Source organism: Balearica regulorum, chromosome 1, assembly GCF_011004875.1.
Source record: "Balearica regulorum gibbericeps isolate bBalReg1 chromosome 1, bBalReg1.pri, whole genome shotgun sequence".
Classification (NCBI taxonomy): Eukaryota; Metazoa; Chordata; class Aves; order Gruiformes; family Gruidae; genus Balearica; species Balearica regulorum.
This window is the reverse complement of record NC_046184.1, coordinates 76,105,041-76,121,332: the sequence shown is the minus strand read 5'-3', so window position 1 is coordinate 76,121,332 and position 16,292 is coordinate 76,105,041. Positions and strand designations below refer to the sequence as shown.

The window sequence follows — 16,292 nt, the reverse complement described above, 5'->3', positions numbered from 1 at the left end:
TTACGGCTGCTGAGGGCCCAGGCTCCTGAGCTGAAACCCACAAGGCAACCAGGCAAAGAGTGTGGCACTGCCTGTGCGATGTACCCTGGCTCCCAGAATCAACACCAAGCCTGTGTGCCATCTCTGCGGTACCAGAGCCGCTTTGGAGGACACGAATCAAATTGGCAGCTGTGCCCATGTGTAACTTCCATAGTTCAAACTCTATATAGTCAAGACATTTTGATTTTCCCCTTCCCAATGCCGAAAAAGCATGAAAAAGATCCAAAGGAAAAAGCCCAACCTGTTTTCAGAGAGACAGCATTCCTACAGAACTGGATAGCTTAAAAGCCACATGCTAGTTATAATTAAGATACCAATATAATGCAAAAATTAAAGCTTTTCTGCTGGTCTTTTATAAACCAATCAATCCACCTGCAGTATTGGTTATGCTGTTACTTTAACCAGGTTAAAAAAAAAAACAAACCAAAAACACCCAACCCTCCTGAATGGGCATAGAGTCCTCATTCTCTGCACATAGCCCCATAGCTATGCATGTTTTCTATATGTAAAACACCAGAACTATCCCGTCCCACCAAATCCCTGCTACGTGCACAAAATACAATGATCCAGACAACTGGATCTCAAGGAACTATTTCATGAACTATTTCAAAGCTAAAAGATGTCCCTTCCTCATATCCAGCTACCTTTGTGACTCAGCAGAAAAATGTCACAGTTCTGTTTTTACTTCACCTTTCAGCCTCTGCACCTAGACCATGGAAAGCTGCAAACACTTCTGGCATCAATGCTGCACCTGCTTTATGGCTGTGTAAATAACAGCCTTTATTTCCCAGCTGTCACTGCTACCCCATCTTATAACTCAAGTAGTAAAATATGAATGAGCTTTTGAAATTATTCTGTTAAATAAAAATCAATAAAATTGTAAGAAAACTACAGGCAGGGAAGTTTCGCACTGGAAAAAAAAATAATCTATTCAGCTAGATATAGCTACAAACAAAGTGAGTTTACCAGTCTGAAAAACTGATCCGGTCTTCACTGGTTAACAGCAGCTGAATGAAAATAATTACAATTGTGCAACTCCAAGTGTATTTTGTCTACTAAAAGCTGAGGGGAATGGAATAAATTGGTCCAGAAATGCAATCAGCTGCTAAGCTACTGAAAACAAATTCAAAGTGAAATACTTTTTGCCTCCTCCGAACTTTTGTTCCCTGCCACGAGGGCTCAGGAGCTGCCTCTGCCACCCTGAAAAGCAAAAGCTCCCACCAGTGTCTCCAGGGCTGGGGTGGTTTTATTTTTTTTGTCCCTGTTGGTTGGTTTTCCCCATGTTTTCTTCAACACCTTCCAGCACCTTTTGCCACACCTTGACTGACACAGTGGCTTAACAAGACCAGGCTTTGCAGCTGGGACCAACCCTGCCCCTGCGCTTCGGTCACAGCTCCGAGGTCCTCCGTAGCCTGGCACTGATCTACTTTTAAGGGGCAAGTAATTAGTAGGTTTCTCATAGAGCCCTTTTCTATCGTGGGGAAGGGCTTTTCCTCTTAGTTGTGAACCAGCTCCTGCCTCTAAACCAGCATTTTTAAGTCCTTGTTTTGTCCTTCACACTCAATGCAAAGCTTCTGCCCAGCGCCAGTACATTTTCTTTATTACAGGCTCAACTTCCTATTACAGAAAAAAAAAATCTGCCGCACAGTAAACAAAGGCTGTGAGTCAAGTCTGCCACGACCTCCCAAAGGCTCAGGGCGATAAAGCTTTCATTGGCTCCAGCTAAGACTTAACGTCTGGCGAACAAAATGTTCTGGAAAAATGATGTGCCTTCTATAAACACATTTTTCTGGCAGGTACGTCCTGTTGTTTTAAAACCTGGAGAGGCTGACGCAGCCTGGCTTCTGCAGGAGGTGCAGGAAGGCGATGGGTGGAGGGAAGGTGGGAAATAAGGGGGTGGAGGGAATGGCGTGTGAGAAGAAAAGCAAGAGAGGCAGAGCTGAGCCCCACGCAGCCTCTGGTGCTGGTGTGCAGAGCCACTGCTGTTAACCAGCGGTTTACAGAAGATTTATGTACACATTGCCCACCTCCTTCCATCCTTTTTTTTTTTTTTTTTTTTTTTTTTTGCACTGAGGCAGTTTTCCAACATGTCTTTTGTGGGCAGGAAGCTGTCAGTACTGGTGACAAATTGCCGTAGCACAGTCCTCCCTGACAGGCGGCATTTTTGCTCCTCCTTGGCAATGCTGTCTAGCATGACTCCTCGGATGTCCTTGGGCTTCCCTGGCACACCAAATGTGATCACCAGGCCCAGGCAGTCCTGTCCCACCAGGCGGCAGAACTCTGCCAGCTTCTCAAACCTGTTCCTGTTTTGGAAGCGCTCGTCTGCCAGCGTGGCTTCCTGGCAGCAGTCTTCCACTGCCTCAGTAGGGCTGCCTTGGCTGCAGAAAAGCTCACCCAGCTGTAAAACTTGCATGGCGAGCTGGTGTGATTTGCTTGTCAGCTCCAGACAGAGTCCAGATCCAGTTTACCCCAAATAGGGAGGACTGCTGCTTGGTCATTTTGCTGGTCATGATACATTCCTCAACTCCCTTTTCCATGCAGAAGCTGATGAAGTTGACCAAAAAGATCTTGTGCAGCATGTTTGTGGCTAGCTGGAATTTGGCCAAGGATCCACAAAAAAACCAAGATAGGACTTCACCCTTTGAGATGCATGGACCATGTCTTGGTTGAAGACTTCACAGCTGACTAGAGGTTCAGCCTTGTTCCTGGTTGTCCTCGTGTGAGACCTTCTGGCCCATTTTCTGTGCAGGAGGAGATCACCACATGCAGATCGCCTCGGGGAAGTCCCTTCCTTTTCCAGCAAAGGCTCTGTAGGCACCAGGCTCAGCCAGACCTATTAAGCGTGCACATGGTTACCTGGCGCCTTCCAGACAGAGGTCATGGCAGCAGCAGAGCTGAGCTTTGTGAGCAGGCTGCTGTCCCCAGGGCAGATGGGCTTTTTCTTAGGTGTGTTTCTCCAAAGCTGAGCAGTGACCAGCCGAACAGGCCCAGTAGCTTTCACGCTTACTGAATTCACCCGTGCTTGTTTTCATTATTGTTAATTCTGGCACCATTTCTTTAGCTGATGCTATCTATCTCATTCCAGTCTGATTTTATCTCCTTTGATCTCCTTTCTAGGACTATTACAGAGCAACCACTTTATTGGCACTGGGTGTTTCCTGGAGATGAAACAACCTTTTTCTTTTAATCACCCAGAGAAGGGTACGCATCCAAACCTGAAGACTTCTACAGGGTGCTTGAAATGACATGGCAGGTTTTTTTTTTTGTTTGTTTTGTTTTGGTTTTTTTGATGGGCCGTTGCCTGTCTCCCACTATTAACTGCCACTGCTGTCAGTGGCATTAACTGTGCTGCGGCAACAGCCTCACTTGGGCTTTTGGCTCAACTGAGAAGCTCCTGCTGTTGCTGCCTGTAACTGGATTATCTCAGGGAAGCTTGGGCAGTCAATGCACCACCATGCATGACTGTCAAATACAACTACAACTAAACAAGGTTCCTGACCTTACAAAATCCAGTCTCCCTAGCTGTGAAAGCTGGAGTGTATGTTACACTGCAGCAGGAGCCAGCCCTGTTGAGCTCTGGATGTTGCTGGCACCAAATGCACCACTGCAGTCTCTTCATTGGCCCAGGCTCTCACCACCATTTTCAAGAAACAGGCTCTGTCCTGCTGAATGCTGCTCTTCCTCTTCTTTTTCATTCTGAATGAGTGAAAAAAGTGCCGAGGATCTGTCTTTCTCTGCCCTCTTTACTCATTGCTCAAAATATCTCTCCTTCTGTCTACAGATGTTCTTGTGCTCCTGCCACCCCAGGGAAACACCTTCTCAGGTGCACAGGCTGGTCAGTCCCGCTGCTGCCCTTGGGTCCTTCTCTCTAAGAAACAGATCATGTCCTACATATTACATGTCTTTTCTTCCACAGGTCTTCAAATATGTCATGGGGCCATCTCCATTCCTTCATGATCTTCTCACAGCTACGATTAGGGAGCACCCTGCTCCTTCTGTTATCTCTGAACGCAATTCTAATTTCCTTTCTATTTGAGTGTTCCCCAGCACCTAATACTCTCCTTGCTGATCATTGTTCCAAATCTACTGGCAACTTGGAAGGTTTTGCTTCTTAGCTGCCTCAAAGAGCGCTGTCTTCTTCCTAACTCAGGATAAAGAGGCTCAATAGGAGAAGCTCTTGCTGCAAATGAAAATGCCAAAATACTAAGGTGAAGCATAAAGCATGCACTGAACAACAAAGCAGTGCAAGGTATAAAAAGCATGCAGGCAGGGTAAGTGCAACTTGTCTCCTGATGGGAAAGCCAGGATGCAACAATACCTAGTGGGTGGGAATCAGAAGAGTCATTCCAGAGGTTATTCTGGATTACTTCTCCATTCCTAAGCATGTATGTAATTTAACAGAAAAAAGCAAAACCCTGGCTTTACTCTCCATACGCTCTTGATCAAAACACATCTATCCTTTCCTCAGCATTGTAAACAAACAGACAACAAACATTTCTTATACTGTAGGTTTCAAAGTGTTTATCCTCAGTGTTCCCACTGAAATGCCGAGCTGATGAAGGAAACCACAGAAATGAAGGTCACGAGACGGGTGTTCTGCATTTTCTGGTACATTATCTGGGCTACACTGGGCAAAACATTGATCATCATTTGTACCTGCACCCCAGCAACAAAATGTAGTTTGGGGAACTCAACTCCTGTTGGCAAAGTAGCTGGCGCTCCTATGACTGCTGAGGGCTGCAAGGGTGTCCTGGTTTCAGCTGGGACAGAGCTAATTTTCTTCCTAGCAGCTGATACAGTGCTGTGTTTCGGATTTAGGATGAGAATAACGTTGGTAACACATTGATGGGTTTAATTGTTGCTAAGTAATGGTACTTACACTAAGTCAAGGACTTTTCAGCTTCCCATGCTCTGCCAGCGAGGAGGTGCATAAGAAGCCGGGAGGGAGCACAGCCAGGACAGCTGACCCAAACTGGCCAAAGGGACATTGCATACTGTATGATGTCATGATCAGTATATAAACTGGGGAGTTGGCTGGGGGCAGTGATTGCTGCTTGAGAATGGGCTGGGCATCGGTCAGTGGGTGATGAGCAATTGCATTGTGCATATTCTTTTATCATTATTACTCTTTTCTATTTCTTTGCTGTCCTGTTAAACTGGTTTTATCTCACCCCATCAATTTTACTTTTCCTGATTCTCTCCCCCAGCCCACTGGGGAAGGGGGGCAGTGAGCAGGCAGCTGTGTGGTGTTTTGCTGCCTGCCGGATTAAACCACGACACAGGGCCATCCCAACTGGCAGATCCTCTGGTGTTGACCAGACAGGCGAGTTTTGCTAAATGTGTACCCCAATGTTTGAAGGTCCCACCACCCATTGCTCTCAGTGTAGTTTTTAGCAGTCTGTTGTATCATTTGATGTTCCTGGAGGCTGGTGCATGACAGGGGATGCGATAAACCCACTCATGGCCCAGGTGTCTATGAGGCAGACCCCTCTAATCCTGGTTATAGTATTCATTACTCACTCCTTTTAAAAATGGCTAAGAAGTCACTTCAAGAGGATCAGAAGATCAGCCCTTCTCCTCTGTTTGGTGAACTGCCTGCTGAAAACCAACATTTTTCCTTTTGGGATTGTTTTCCCTTGCAGTTCATGTACCTGTGCCTCTAGGGTCAAGTTAGGTTTCCATCCCACTTCCTCATGTCCTCTCCATAGTCATGCAGGTAAAACCACAGGTGCCTCGTGGTGTGTACCCTCTATATCCTCTCTCTTGAGCAGGGGAATGCTTACGCCTAATAGCTGAGATACTGGTCCATACAAGTGGGGAATAGGACATACTCTCTTCAAGTTGCTGGACCTTCCAGGACAGTTTCTCCACAGCTGAGATGAGGGAGGAAGAGAGACTTTCTTCATATTGCTGGAGTCAGCCAGCCACTTCATCCACTGTTGGCACCTCTTTGTCTTCCCAGTCCATTAATGCCAATGAGTTGGTGTATGATGATGGTGTACTCCATACAAGCTTCCACCACATGGGCTGGGTACATTGGATTTTGTCAGGAGCTGTGGGTAACTGCGTGTTGCCTGGGTCATAATAAACCACACGGCTAATTCCCTCAGATACTGGATACCTCTCTCCATGGTGGTCCACTTGTCTGAATGACATACATCATCTTCACTAAAGGGATGTCCTTCCTTCATGCCTGACAGAAGTCACCTCCAGAGGCTGAGGGCTAGTGTTCCTTTTCCAATCGCCTTGTTGGTGCCTCCTTCCCTGGACAGGGATCCCAGCTGCTTGGCCTCCCTGCCCTCTAATTCCAGGCTACTGGCTCCGTTATCCCAGCATCGGAACAACCAGGTGACAATGTGCTTGCCTAATCGACGACTGAAATCTTTTTGCCTATCTTGCAGCTCACTCGGGGATAGGGATCGGGTGATTACTGTCTGGTTTATCAGTTCTTCCACTTCCTCCTCCTCTTCTTGTGATGGCCCTGCTTTTTCATCATCCTTTACTAAACAAGCTGACTTTTGCTTCCAAGATTTCTTCTTGTGCATAGGGGTGACTGATACTGGCACAGGTTGGTTCCCTGGTTTGGCTGCAGCGCCTGTCACGGGGGTTGGAGCAACCGCAGTGCCTGTCCTTTTGTCGTCAGATCCAGAGACCTTCTCTTCCCTTTGAGGGTACTGAGTAGCATTGAACAGAACTCGGGAGGCACGGGCCAGGCCCCAGCACATCGCTGTGATTTGTGTCCCTCTGGAATCGCCAGGGGGGACAGCATACTTTTCCCAAATATTCTACTAGCTTTTCAGGATTCTGCACTTGTTCAGGGGTGAAGTTCCAAAACACTGGGGGTGTCCACCGTCCTCGGTCCTTACCCATACTGTTCCACACACCCTGCCACTCATAACTATCCAGCCTTGGGGCAGATCTCTGGGTGGTATTCTTAAATAGTTGTTCAACCCTGAACGGGACCTGAAACACATTCAGGAGGCATAGCAATAGGAACATGCTGGTCTGAACAACCCAGGGGTTTTCAAAATTCTCAAGAGCTGTTGTAACCAGCCTTGAGGAGAAGGGAAAGGTGAAGGAGTGGGAGAAGGTGTCCCCCCTTGTCTCCCCCATAGATTGGCTCTGTGAGGAGAAAAGGTAAAGAGTGTAATTATTAATCGTTTCCGGCAGATGGCTCCCAAAGTACAGTAATGATGGCAATGCTGAGTACAAATACCAGATTAGTCTCACAATCAGTAATTTTATCATATCATAAACCAGTGCTACACAGTACAACAAAATGGTGACCTTGATCCAGCTTTCAGAGGTGAAAAACAGCACCACAGGGAATATATATAAGTAAGGTATCACACAACACAACCCTGAGAACAAATAAAACAATATTGTGAACAGTGACTATTAAACTAATAGCTTAACATGCTCTGGTTAGATCTGTTGTTATCTCAATCCTTCAAGCCCCATGTTGGGCACCAAAAAGGACTGTCGTGATTTAACCCCAGCCATTAACTAAGCACCACACAGCTGCTTGCTCACTCCCCCGACTCAGTAGGATGGCAGAGAGAACCGGAAGCGTAAAAGTGAGAAAACTTGTCTGTTGAGATAAGAACAGTTTAATAATTGAAATAAAATACTACTAATAAAAATTGTAATGAAAAGGAAAATAACAAAAAAGAGAAAGGAATAAAACCCAAGAAAAACAAGTGATGCAAATGAAAAACAATTGCTCACTACCCACCTACCGATGCCCAGCCAGTCCCCAAGCAGCGACTGCTGCCCCCCCAGCCAACTCTCCCCAGTTTATATGCCAAGCATGATGTCATATGGAATGGAACATCCCTTTGGTCAGTTTAGGTCAGCTGTCCCAGCTGTGCCCCCTCCCAGCTTTTTGTGCACCCCCAGCCTTCTCGCTGGCAGGATATGAGGAGCTAAAAAGTCCTTGACTTGGTGGGAGCATTACTTAGCAACAACTAAAACATCAGTGTGTTATCAACATTATTCTCATCCTAAAACCAAAACACAGCACTATCCCAGCTGCTAGGAAGAAAATTAACTCTATCCCAGCTGAAACCAGGACAGAGGGCATGGGGAGGGGAATGACACCTAGGACCAGAGAGATGGTTGCCCTCTACAGCAAGAAGGGCCAGAGCTGGTACTTCCTTCAGCACCCTGCCAGGACTCCCAGAGGAGCACACACTGAGCAACGGGGAAGCGCTTTCTCATCACGCCATACCAAACAACCCAAGATGGTTCAAATCTGGATCCCAGAAATAAGTAAAAAGACCTGAGGTAGTTGATTTCTTCACTGTTAGCTGAGTCCTTCTGCAGGCACTACTGACAAATGAACTAATGAGTCCACAAAAAATGTGCACTTCTGTCCCTTCCTCTGTCTTTTAAATAGAACAAAATGAACTTCCTAGCAAAATAAAAAGGAAAAAAAAGAGGATACATTAAAAAGGAACCAGCTTCCAGAAGCACTTGGCATTTTTCACAGACTTTATTAGATTTTACATGGCAATACACAGTAGTTATGTCGCCCTCTTCAAACACGCACAAATTAACATACCCCAACGGTATCAATTGTGTGCACATGCGCACATAAACTTCCTGACTTTATCACTTGCTTTCATATTCCACCCCCATAAAATAAGCAAGGTTCAGATGACAGGCAGCTTCGAGGGGATGACCTGGCTTCCAAGCGGTGAATGCAGGAGAGGGTTGTTTGGAGCAGAACGCTGCTTACACTGGACTTAAATAAACCATCATCTGCCGTTGTTGATACGTTTGCTAATAGCACTGGACTAAAGAGAAATCAGAAAGTATTTGTGGCTAATTCAGCACGTAATATTGCGTCACTGCCCCCCCCCCTTTTTTTTTTCCCTGTGAATATGCAGTCATGTTCACTAGCCAGCACCTAGTGAGAGTGAATCTGGAGGAATACTTTTGCTCAGAAGCCTGCGCCACATCTTCCCAGTGCTTCTGCAGCATTTGGGAGAGCAAGGTCTTAAGCTCAACTTACATGTAAATAACAACCATATTGCAGAGTATTCACAGAAAGCGAGCCCTGAGTTCACTTCCCAAGCATCTACACCCTAAAGCTGACGGCAGGCGTTACCCAATGTGGTATTTCTGCACTCAGAAATAGCTCAAACACCCCCAACGCTGCAGAGGAAGAAACAACAGTCAGCAAATTATTTGCGGAGAGGAATTAGTCAGGAATATTGAACAAAGTTGTGATCTGTTTGTAGACAAATGGTAACCAGCACAAACTATTTTATGTATGTATTATGGATTGTTTGCCTGGATCCAGTTACTAAAGAGAAAATGGCAGTGCTTGATACTATGTTTAACACAACCAGTCCACATAAAATTTTTCATCTTGGTACATAAATAATAGCCTACACTGCACATCCTTCAAAGAACCAGGCTGGCAATAGCTTATCAGGTTACAGTAATATAATACTAGAATATGTTCTCCAATCTACCCTAACATCTGATGGGAGCTCCCTGGAAGCCCCTGAAAGAACCCTTCTTCCTTTCCTAGCTTTGTTAATAGTGTTTCAGAAATACCCACAAAGTCAGCACAAACCTAACATCCCTTGCACCACACCAGCAATGTATCGGACACGGTCTCACTTCCAGCAAGGAGAGCGACGAAACGAGTGACAAACGCTTGCTCAAGCAACACACCACCGCAAGGAACAATTCCAGCTGTACTTTTTTTGCCTTTATAAAGCAAAGAAGCTTCATGCCATTGTGCTAAAATACATGCAATGTTCAACACCATACGAATGACCACTGTAATAAACAGAGTTACATTTTTTTGTTTGCTTTTGGCTAGGACACCTTGCAATACCAAAAGTCTGACAAAAGAATTCCACCGGCTAGTTAGGATTTTTAAAATATGATGATCCTCAAAAGCAGAGGAGCTGTGCTTTAAGAAGGTAAAATGATGAGCAACATGTTTGATATTTGAATTTTGGAGGAAAAGTCCCACCTTCGGTTTAATATTATGAAATAATATATTTCCTATACATTTCTCTATATAACTTTTTTTTTTTCCAACTACACCATCTTTACGTTAGTCACAGCACAGAAATATCCCTTCCATATGCAGGGAGTACTCTCAACTTTAAGGAAATTTTTTAAGTCACAGAAGTGTTAATAACCTTGTTTGAATGCTATAACTACTGCTGCTGGGAACAAGAAAGAAGACATTTTAAAATGTGCAGTTTCTGTACGAGTCATTGCTAGAAGAAACATGCTTTGTAATTGTTTCATCCCGAACGGAAGATCATTAAACTGTGCACTTATTAAAAAGCAATGAAAGCAAACAGTTCCAAAGGTCAGCCTGCCTTTTCCAGTAACCAGCTGGTATGCAAACTGGCATAATTTTTTTACAACCCTCTCCCCTTCCCCCACACTTTGAACTTTCCATCACTCCATCTCACAAAATTTAAATTTTTGCTTTTACATGTACTTCATATACTTCTTCTTTTTTTTTTTTTTTTTTTTTTTTTAATAAAACAGTATAAAAATAAGAGCAACAGTCAAGAGCTACTGGAGAGTTTATGCAGGGCAGGGATGACTAAAATCCTACACTGGATACCGTAAGGAAGGGCAGAACTGGTATTGTGCTGAACAAATGCACTTGAAAAAGAGCAGTAACATCTTTTTTCAGCTGAGAGCCTAGAGAAAGCTGATGCACGATATCTACAGACCCAATACTCCTATCTAACATAATCTGTTATTTTGAAACAGCATAAAGGATTATCTGAGGCCATGAATAAACAAAAGGAGCACTATCATACCACGTAAATTTAAATGCAACACTCTGAAACATATCACCAGTTTGTACATTAAATATAGTAAAAACAATTACCATTCACCAGTGTCTGGGTGTTTCTTATGGCAACTTTAGAATAGGCACCTTTTTTTTCCTCTTTTTATTTTTTTTTAACTCTCCATTCCCCAATGTTACTTCTAACAAACAGAAGCAAGAACAATGTAATGTACATGATCTGCTGCCCGTCATGTATGACGACGACGTTTCTTGCACATAGGAAAGTGAGCCTTTGTCAGTGCCTGGCGGTTACTGTCACACGTTGGAGTCCTCATCTGTTATACTGGTGCTAGGAGAGCGAGTTGCAAAGTCTTTAAACATTTCATCTTCTTTCAACATGTGCTAGAAAGGAAAGGAGGGAAGAGTCAAGGTTCTGGCCCTCACAACTGAAATCAGGCACTGGGATGGTCCAGCCCTGTGCCCGGCAGCAAGCACCGCTGTCAGCCCTGCCAGCCACCACTTCGTTCTGCTGACGACGTTTTTCACCCACACTGGTTCCTGACCAGCTTGCGGCCCAAACGGCTGGGGGAGTGCAGGCTGGGGCTGGGCTTCCACCAAGAAAACGTGCCATGACACTTAGCTGGTAACCCACCGCCCAAGGGCAGCCAGCCGGCCGAGAGCCAGGTGCCGCATCCTCTGCCCTCCCTGGAGGGTGTGGAGTCAGCGAGGAGAGCTGGCAACCACGTGCCATCACTCCCAGCCTCCCAGCCGGGGGAACCTCTCCGCCCCCATGGGCGGCTATCTTCCTCAACCCCTGATTTTTCTTTTCCCCTCTGTCCCTGTACAAAACCCAAAAGACTTCAACTAATGCCTAGTTCTGATGAGATTTCACTATACCCGTAACTTGCAAGGTATTTGACATACTTCAGGCCTCTGAGACCAGTGGTGCTTCACTCATCCAAAGACTATGTCTTGCTATGCACTGAAATCAATCAAAGCAATTGCCTCCAAACCCACAAAACTCAGCTGCTTGACAGAGGCAGTAACAGTGAAGGAAAGTTGTACTTCGTGTATTTGTATTAAATAGCATCGTTATTAAATAGCACCGCCAAGGGGTTTATACCCATCTTACAGAAACAGAGATCTTATTCCACGGACCCCACTTTTAAGCCTTACTGTCAAGTTGTTGATGCCTTCAGAAAATGCTCCTATTTGCCTCACTGTCCCTTCTGAATCTTCCATCTACAAAAAACAGACAATGAAGAATGAAGGAATGAATGAATTCATTGTATGCCATGACGGAGTGGCGGTGAAGTGCAACAAATAAGGTAACTACTTGATTGCACCCCACACGGTCAGAGCAAGGGAGGAGCGTGCCTTGTCGAGAGGGGACAGTTATGTCAGAGTAGGTCCCCAAGGCACTGCGTTCACAGCTTGAACCTTCTTGGGCTGAGACACACATTTGAGTAATGCCACGTGACTGCAAGAAATCAGGACCTTTACGGGCCAAAGCAAAGGGAAGGTTTCCCTGTGAAAAAGAAGGTTTTTCCACCAAACCTGACAGCACAGTCGAGGACACCAAACTGCTAGAACTGGCTTACCTGCTCCAGCCTGTCCAAATCGTCATCATCATATACTCGGATATCCAGGCCAGGTTTAAAACCCTTCTTTGACCCACTTCCAGATGCCCGTCCCAGTTCCATAGGACACACATACTCTTCCACCTCATCTTGCTTCTTCTTTCTCAGGCTCCCAAAATTGCTGAAGGCAAGTTTCTTTGGCTTACAAGTGAAGAGAAAATTGACAAGAAGTTAGAGAGTGAGTAAAGAATTAACAGATCTCTTACTCTTGCATTGGTGTTTCAGTGATGCAGGGACAAAACCTCACTGGTCTCCTACACAAAGATCTTCTGAACAGCTGTACCGCACAATAATTGCATCCAATAGAAAATGACGTGTCCCCTCATTCTACCACTGTTAAATCACCATTTAAAGGGTCCCGAATGAGATCAGAATCCCACTGCGTTAAACCATGAGCATATAAACAGTAAGAGACAGTCTCCCTCCCAAACATCTTATAGTACAGCCAGAAGGGCCACACACAAGGGTGCTACCTCTTTTCTGTGCATATGAGAGGCTGAGATGTGGTGTGTTCATGATAAACACAAGTGTCAAACCCAGATCTGCTGAGTCCTGCTCTCATGCTTCTTTTGTTAGCAGCCAGCCCTTTTCTCAGACCTTACTGACCTGCCCTCCAAACACAGATAAAACCACCATGCTGGAGATCTAAATGTCTGCCTGGAAGCTCACACACCAACGCAGAACAAGTGACCTACCTTTACTTTGGCAGTTGCTGTTAAGAGGACGTAGTCTGGGGACTCCATGGCTTCACGTTTCTGCTGCTGGGCCTCCTGCCCAATGAGGAGGTTGAAATGAGTCGCCAAGTGCCGTCTCAGTAACGTCTTGTTTGGTGGGATGTTCAGCAACTGTGCCATGGTTTCTACATTGAAACGAGGCTCCAAAACCTATTAATCAAATCACAGAGAATCCAGCTGAAGCCAGTACTGTCTGATGAGGTCTCAAGGACGTCAACAGGCATGCCTATCTTGGTTACTTCCTAAGGTTGCTTTCAGGTCTTTGCATTTTAGAGGAAACATACAACAAAGAGGCAGAAAAGAGAGTTAACTAGTTAAAGGATTCGTAAAATGCTACCCTCAGGCTTTCCTTCTTGAGTTATAAATAGAAACAAATTGGCAGGTAAGAAGAAAGGAACAGATAAATCCACCCTTAACTCACGTAATGTGTGAAGCTGCCACAAAATATTTACTCACTTTCCTCTTTAATTCTAGAAAACATAGCCAGAGGAATGATAGAAAATAAACAGAATGTTTGGAGCAGGGATATACCTCTTAATCACCCCAACAAACTTCTGCAAGTGTAAGTGTGTCACCTGGAGAATCTGATACTAGAGCAATTAAAAACAATCCTGGTTTGACATTGAAATCACGAATTTTACAAAAGTAACAAGTCTTCCTTACAAAATAAAAACATATCTATGTCTAGGAAGGAAGATGGTGGCTGTTTAACAGCATGATAGCAGTGTACAGCATCGTAGGACAGGAGGTGAAGAATGCCATACCTAAATTAAATTGAGGGAGGAATACAGATCATCAAACCCGCTGCTGCCCCCACTAATTCTGCCCAAGACATTCATGTCTTTTAAACTATGGGGCTTATATTATTAAGCAGAATAAGAAGATAAGGTGTGTGCAGCAAAGATGATGTCAGAACTTTGGTCTAGCGATTCTCAGCCATTTTTTTTTTTTTCATAAAATGGAATAAGACCTTACCATCAGTCCCCCATGCACACCACTCCCCCTCAGATTAGGAGCATACTCTGCCAGATCAACGGAACGTAGCCACTCCATCACACGATGATTGGTCCACTGGGTGACCTCAGAAGGTGTGACGTTATTCTGTGAACATGAAAAATGGGCAGTTAAGGAGACTTCCTGACTCAGCTGTCCCAGCCCCAAGCTTTACTGAAACAAACCTCTTAATGAATACAAGCCCGCTTTGCACTTGAGAATAAAACCTCTTTTTGGATTGCTATCTTGCAGCAATACCAATGTGGAGATAGGTCTGAACAGTGGGCACGTCTGTATTATGCTTCATGCCACTTGATTATAGAATTATAGAATCATAGAATGGTTTGGGTTGGAAGGGACCTTAAAGATCATCTAGTTCCAACCCCCCCTGCCATGGGCAGGGACACCCTCCACTAGACCACGTTGCCCAAAGCCCCATCCAGCCTGGCCTTGAACACTTCCAGGGATGGGGGCATCCACAACTTCTCTGAAAAACCTGTTCCAGTGCCTCACCACCCTCACAGTAAAAAATTTCCTCCTAATATCTAATGTAAACCTACCCTCCTTCAGCTTAAGGCCTATCACTACATGTCCTTGTAAACAGTCCCTCTCCAGCTTTCTTGTAGACCCCCTTCCGGTACTGGAAGGCTGCTATAACGTCTCCCCAGAGCCTTTTCTTCTCCAGGCTGAACAACCCCAACTCTCTCACCCTGTCCTCATAGGAGAGGTGCTCCAGCCCTCTGATCAACTTCCTAGCCCTCCTCTGGACTTGCTCCAACAGCTCCATGTCTCTCCTGTACTGGGGCCCCCAGAGCTGGACGCAGTACTCCAGGTGGGGTCTCACAAGAGCAGAGTAGAGGGGCAGGATCACCTCCCTCGACCACATTTGATGCAGCCCAGGATACGGTTGGCTTTCTGGGCTGCAAGGGCACACTGCTGGCTCATGTTGAGCTTTTCATTATCCTGCTGTGCACTAGAACTACTTGCACTTTCTACCAGTAGAACTGAAAATTTAGCTAGCTCCGTGACCTGCTGCACTTTTCCTCACATACGTGAATCTAAATCCAAGAGTCTGGGTTGCTTCACCATCCATTGCCCTATCCAGCATACGCTGCTTCCAAAACAAACTGATGGCAGTTTCCCTTTGGTAACAGAGCCAAACTCCTTTTAGACCGAACATTTTGACACAGCCATCAATTTTCCAGAGAGTTACACAAGACTCATGGCAACAGTGTGCTGAGTTCAAGATGCAAGATTCATGTTCCAGACAGTACATCAGAGACTAAGACAAAACAGCCAGCTGTTGGCTAGGAAGAGGAACAGGGGATTTGGCAAGGGGACGTGAGTCTGGGGCCATGGCAGGTGGAGGAGAGAAAGTGGCGTTTCAGGTAGCGATGCCAGGGCATGAGACTTGGAAGAACAACATGAGAAAAAGGAAACCGAAAATGAAACAGAATTAAATAGGAAGCAGAAAGGAGGAGAGGGCAGAGCAGAAATAATCACAAACACCAGGGAAAACCCCTACAGGATTCCTCTTCAGAGTTTCAACTTAAAGCAGTACCTCATCAGATGGCCTCCGGCGCAGACAGTTGGGCTCGAAGTTATTTATTCTCAAAACCTGAATGGCTCTTTTGATGCTGAGGTGGTGGAGGACGCTGACAACTTTCAAGGACAGCAAGTCATCCTGTCAAAGACAAAGTGGGAGCTAATAAACATAAATGCGCTTATTGGTGGAACCAGCACCCGACTGGAGGAGACTGCTTTGGATCCAGGCTTAAAATGGCACATCTGACACATTCTGGGGTAAGATTTTAATACATCAGACACATGATTAATGTCAAACCATCTGTCCCAAAATAAAAGCTTCCTGTGTTGCTCTGTACTAGCTCCTGAGTGATGTTCTTCACATAGGGTACAGAGCTTAGTACAAGAAACCGGTAATGAGGGTAATGAGGAGGGGAGAGGGTTAGATGGCACATCCTCAGCGATCTGATTAGAGCCAGGACAACTTTCTAAACACAGCATATCAGACTCACCTGGCATTTGCATTTAAACTGGCCAAAAGTTTTAATATCAGAAATGTCCAGCTAACAGTTCAACTGAAAA

At 45.2% G+C, this 16,292-nt stretch overlaps 2 protein-coding genes across 26 annotated transcripts in view; both read right to left on the bottom strand.

The window, feature by feature from the left end:
- Positions 1-1,842: 1,842 nt before the first annotated feature.
- On the bottom strand, positions 1,843-2,786 carry REP15 (RAB15 effector protein; the record flags this gene model as incomplete). Its single annotated transcript, XM_010313198.2, is given in 4 exon segments — positions 1,843-2,462; positions 2,464-2,644; positions 2,647-2,744; positions 2,746-2,786. Coding segments are annotated over 4 exon segments (735 nt in total), but the record flags the coding sequence as incomplete, so codon positions are not given.
- A 5,728-nt stretch (positions 2,787-8,514) lies between these two features.
- The window catches only part of PPFIBP1 (PPFIB scaffold protein 1), a 120,147-nt gene continuing 112,369 nt past the window's right edge, over positions 8,515-16,292 (bottom strand). For all 25 annotated transcript variants that reach the window (XM_075759338.1, XM_075759354.1, XM_075759405.1 and 22 more), the window contains 6 exons: positions 15,748-15,870; positions 14,169-14,294; positions 13,155-13,343; positions 12,421-12,600; positions 11,996-12,061; positions 8,515-11,221 (listed from right to left, as the gene is read on the bottom strand). In XM_075759338.1, the coding sequence (XP_075615453.1) occupies positions 11,135-11,221; positions 11,996-12,061; positions 12,421-12,600; positions 13,155-13,343; positions 14,169-14,294; positions 15,748-15,870 (771 nt within the window). In that variant the 3' untranslated portion in view covers positions 8,515-11,134. The remainder of the gene's footprint in view (positions 11,222-11,995; positions 12,062-12,420; positions 12,601-13,154; positions 13,344-14,168; positions 14,295-15,747; positions 15,871-16,292) is intronic.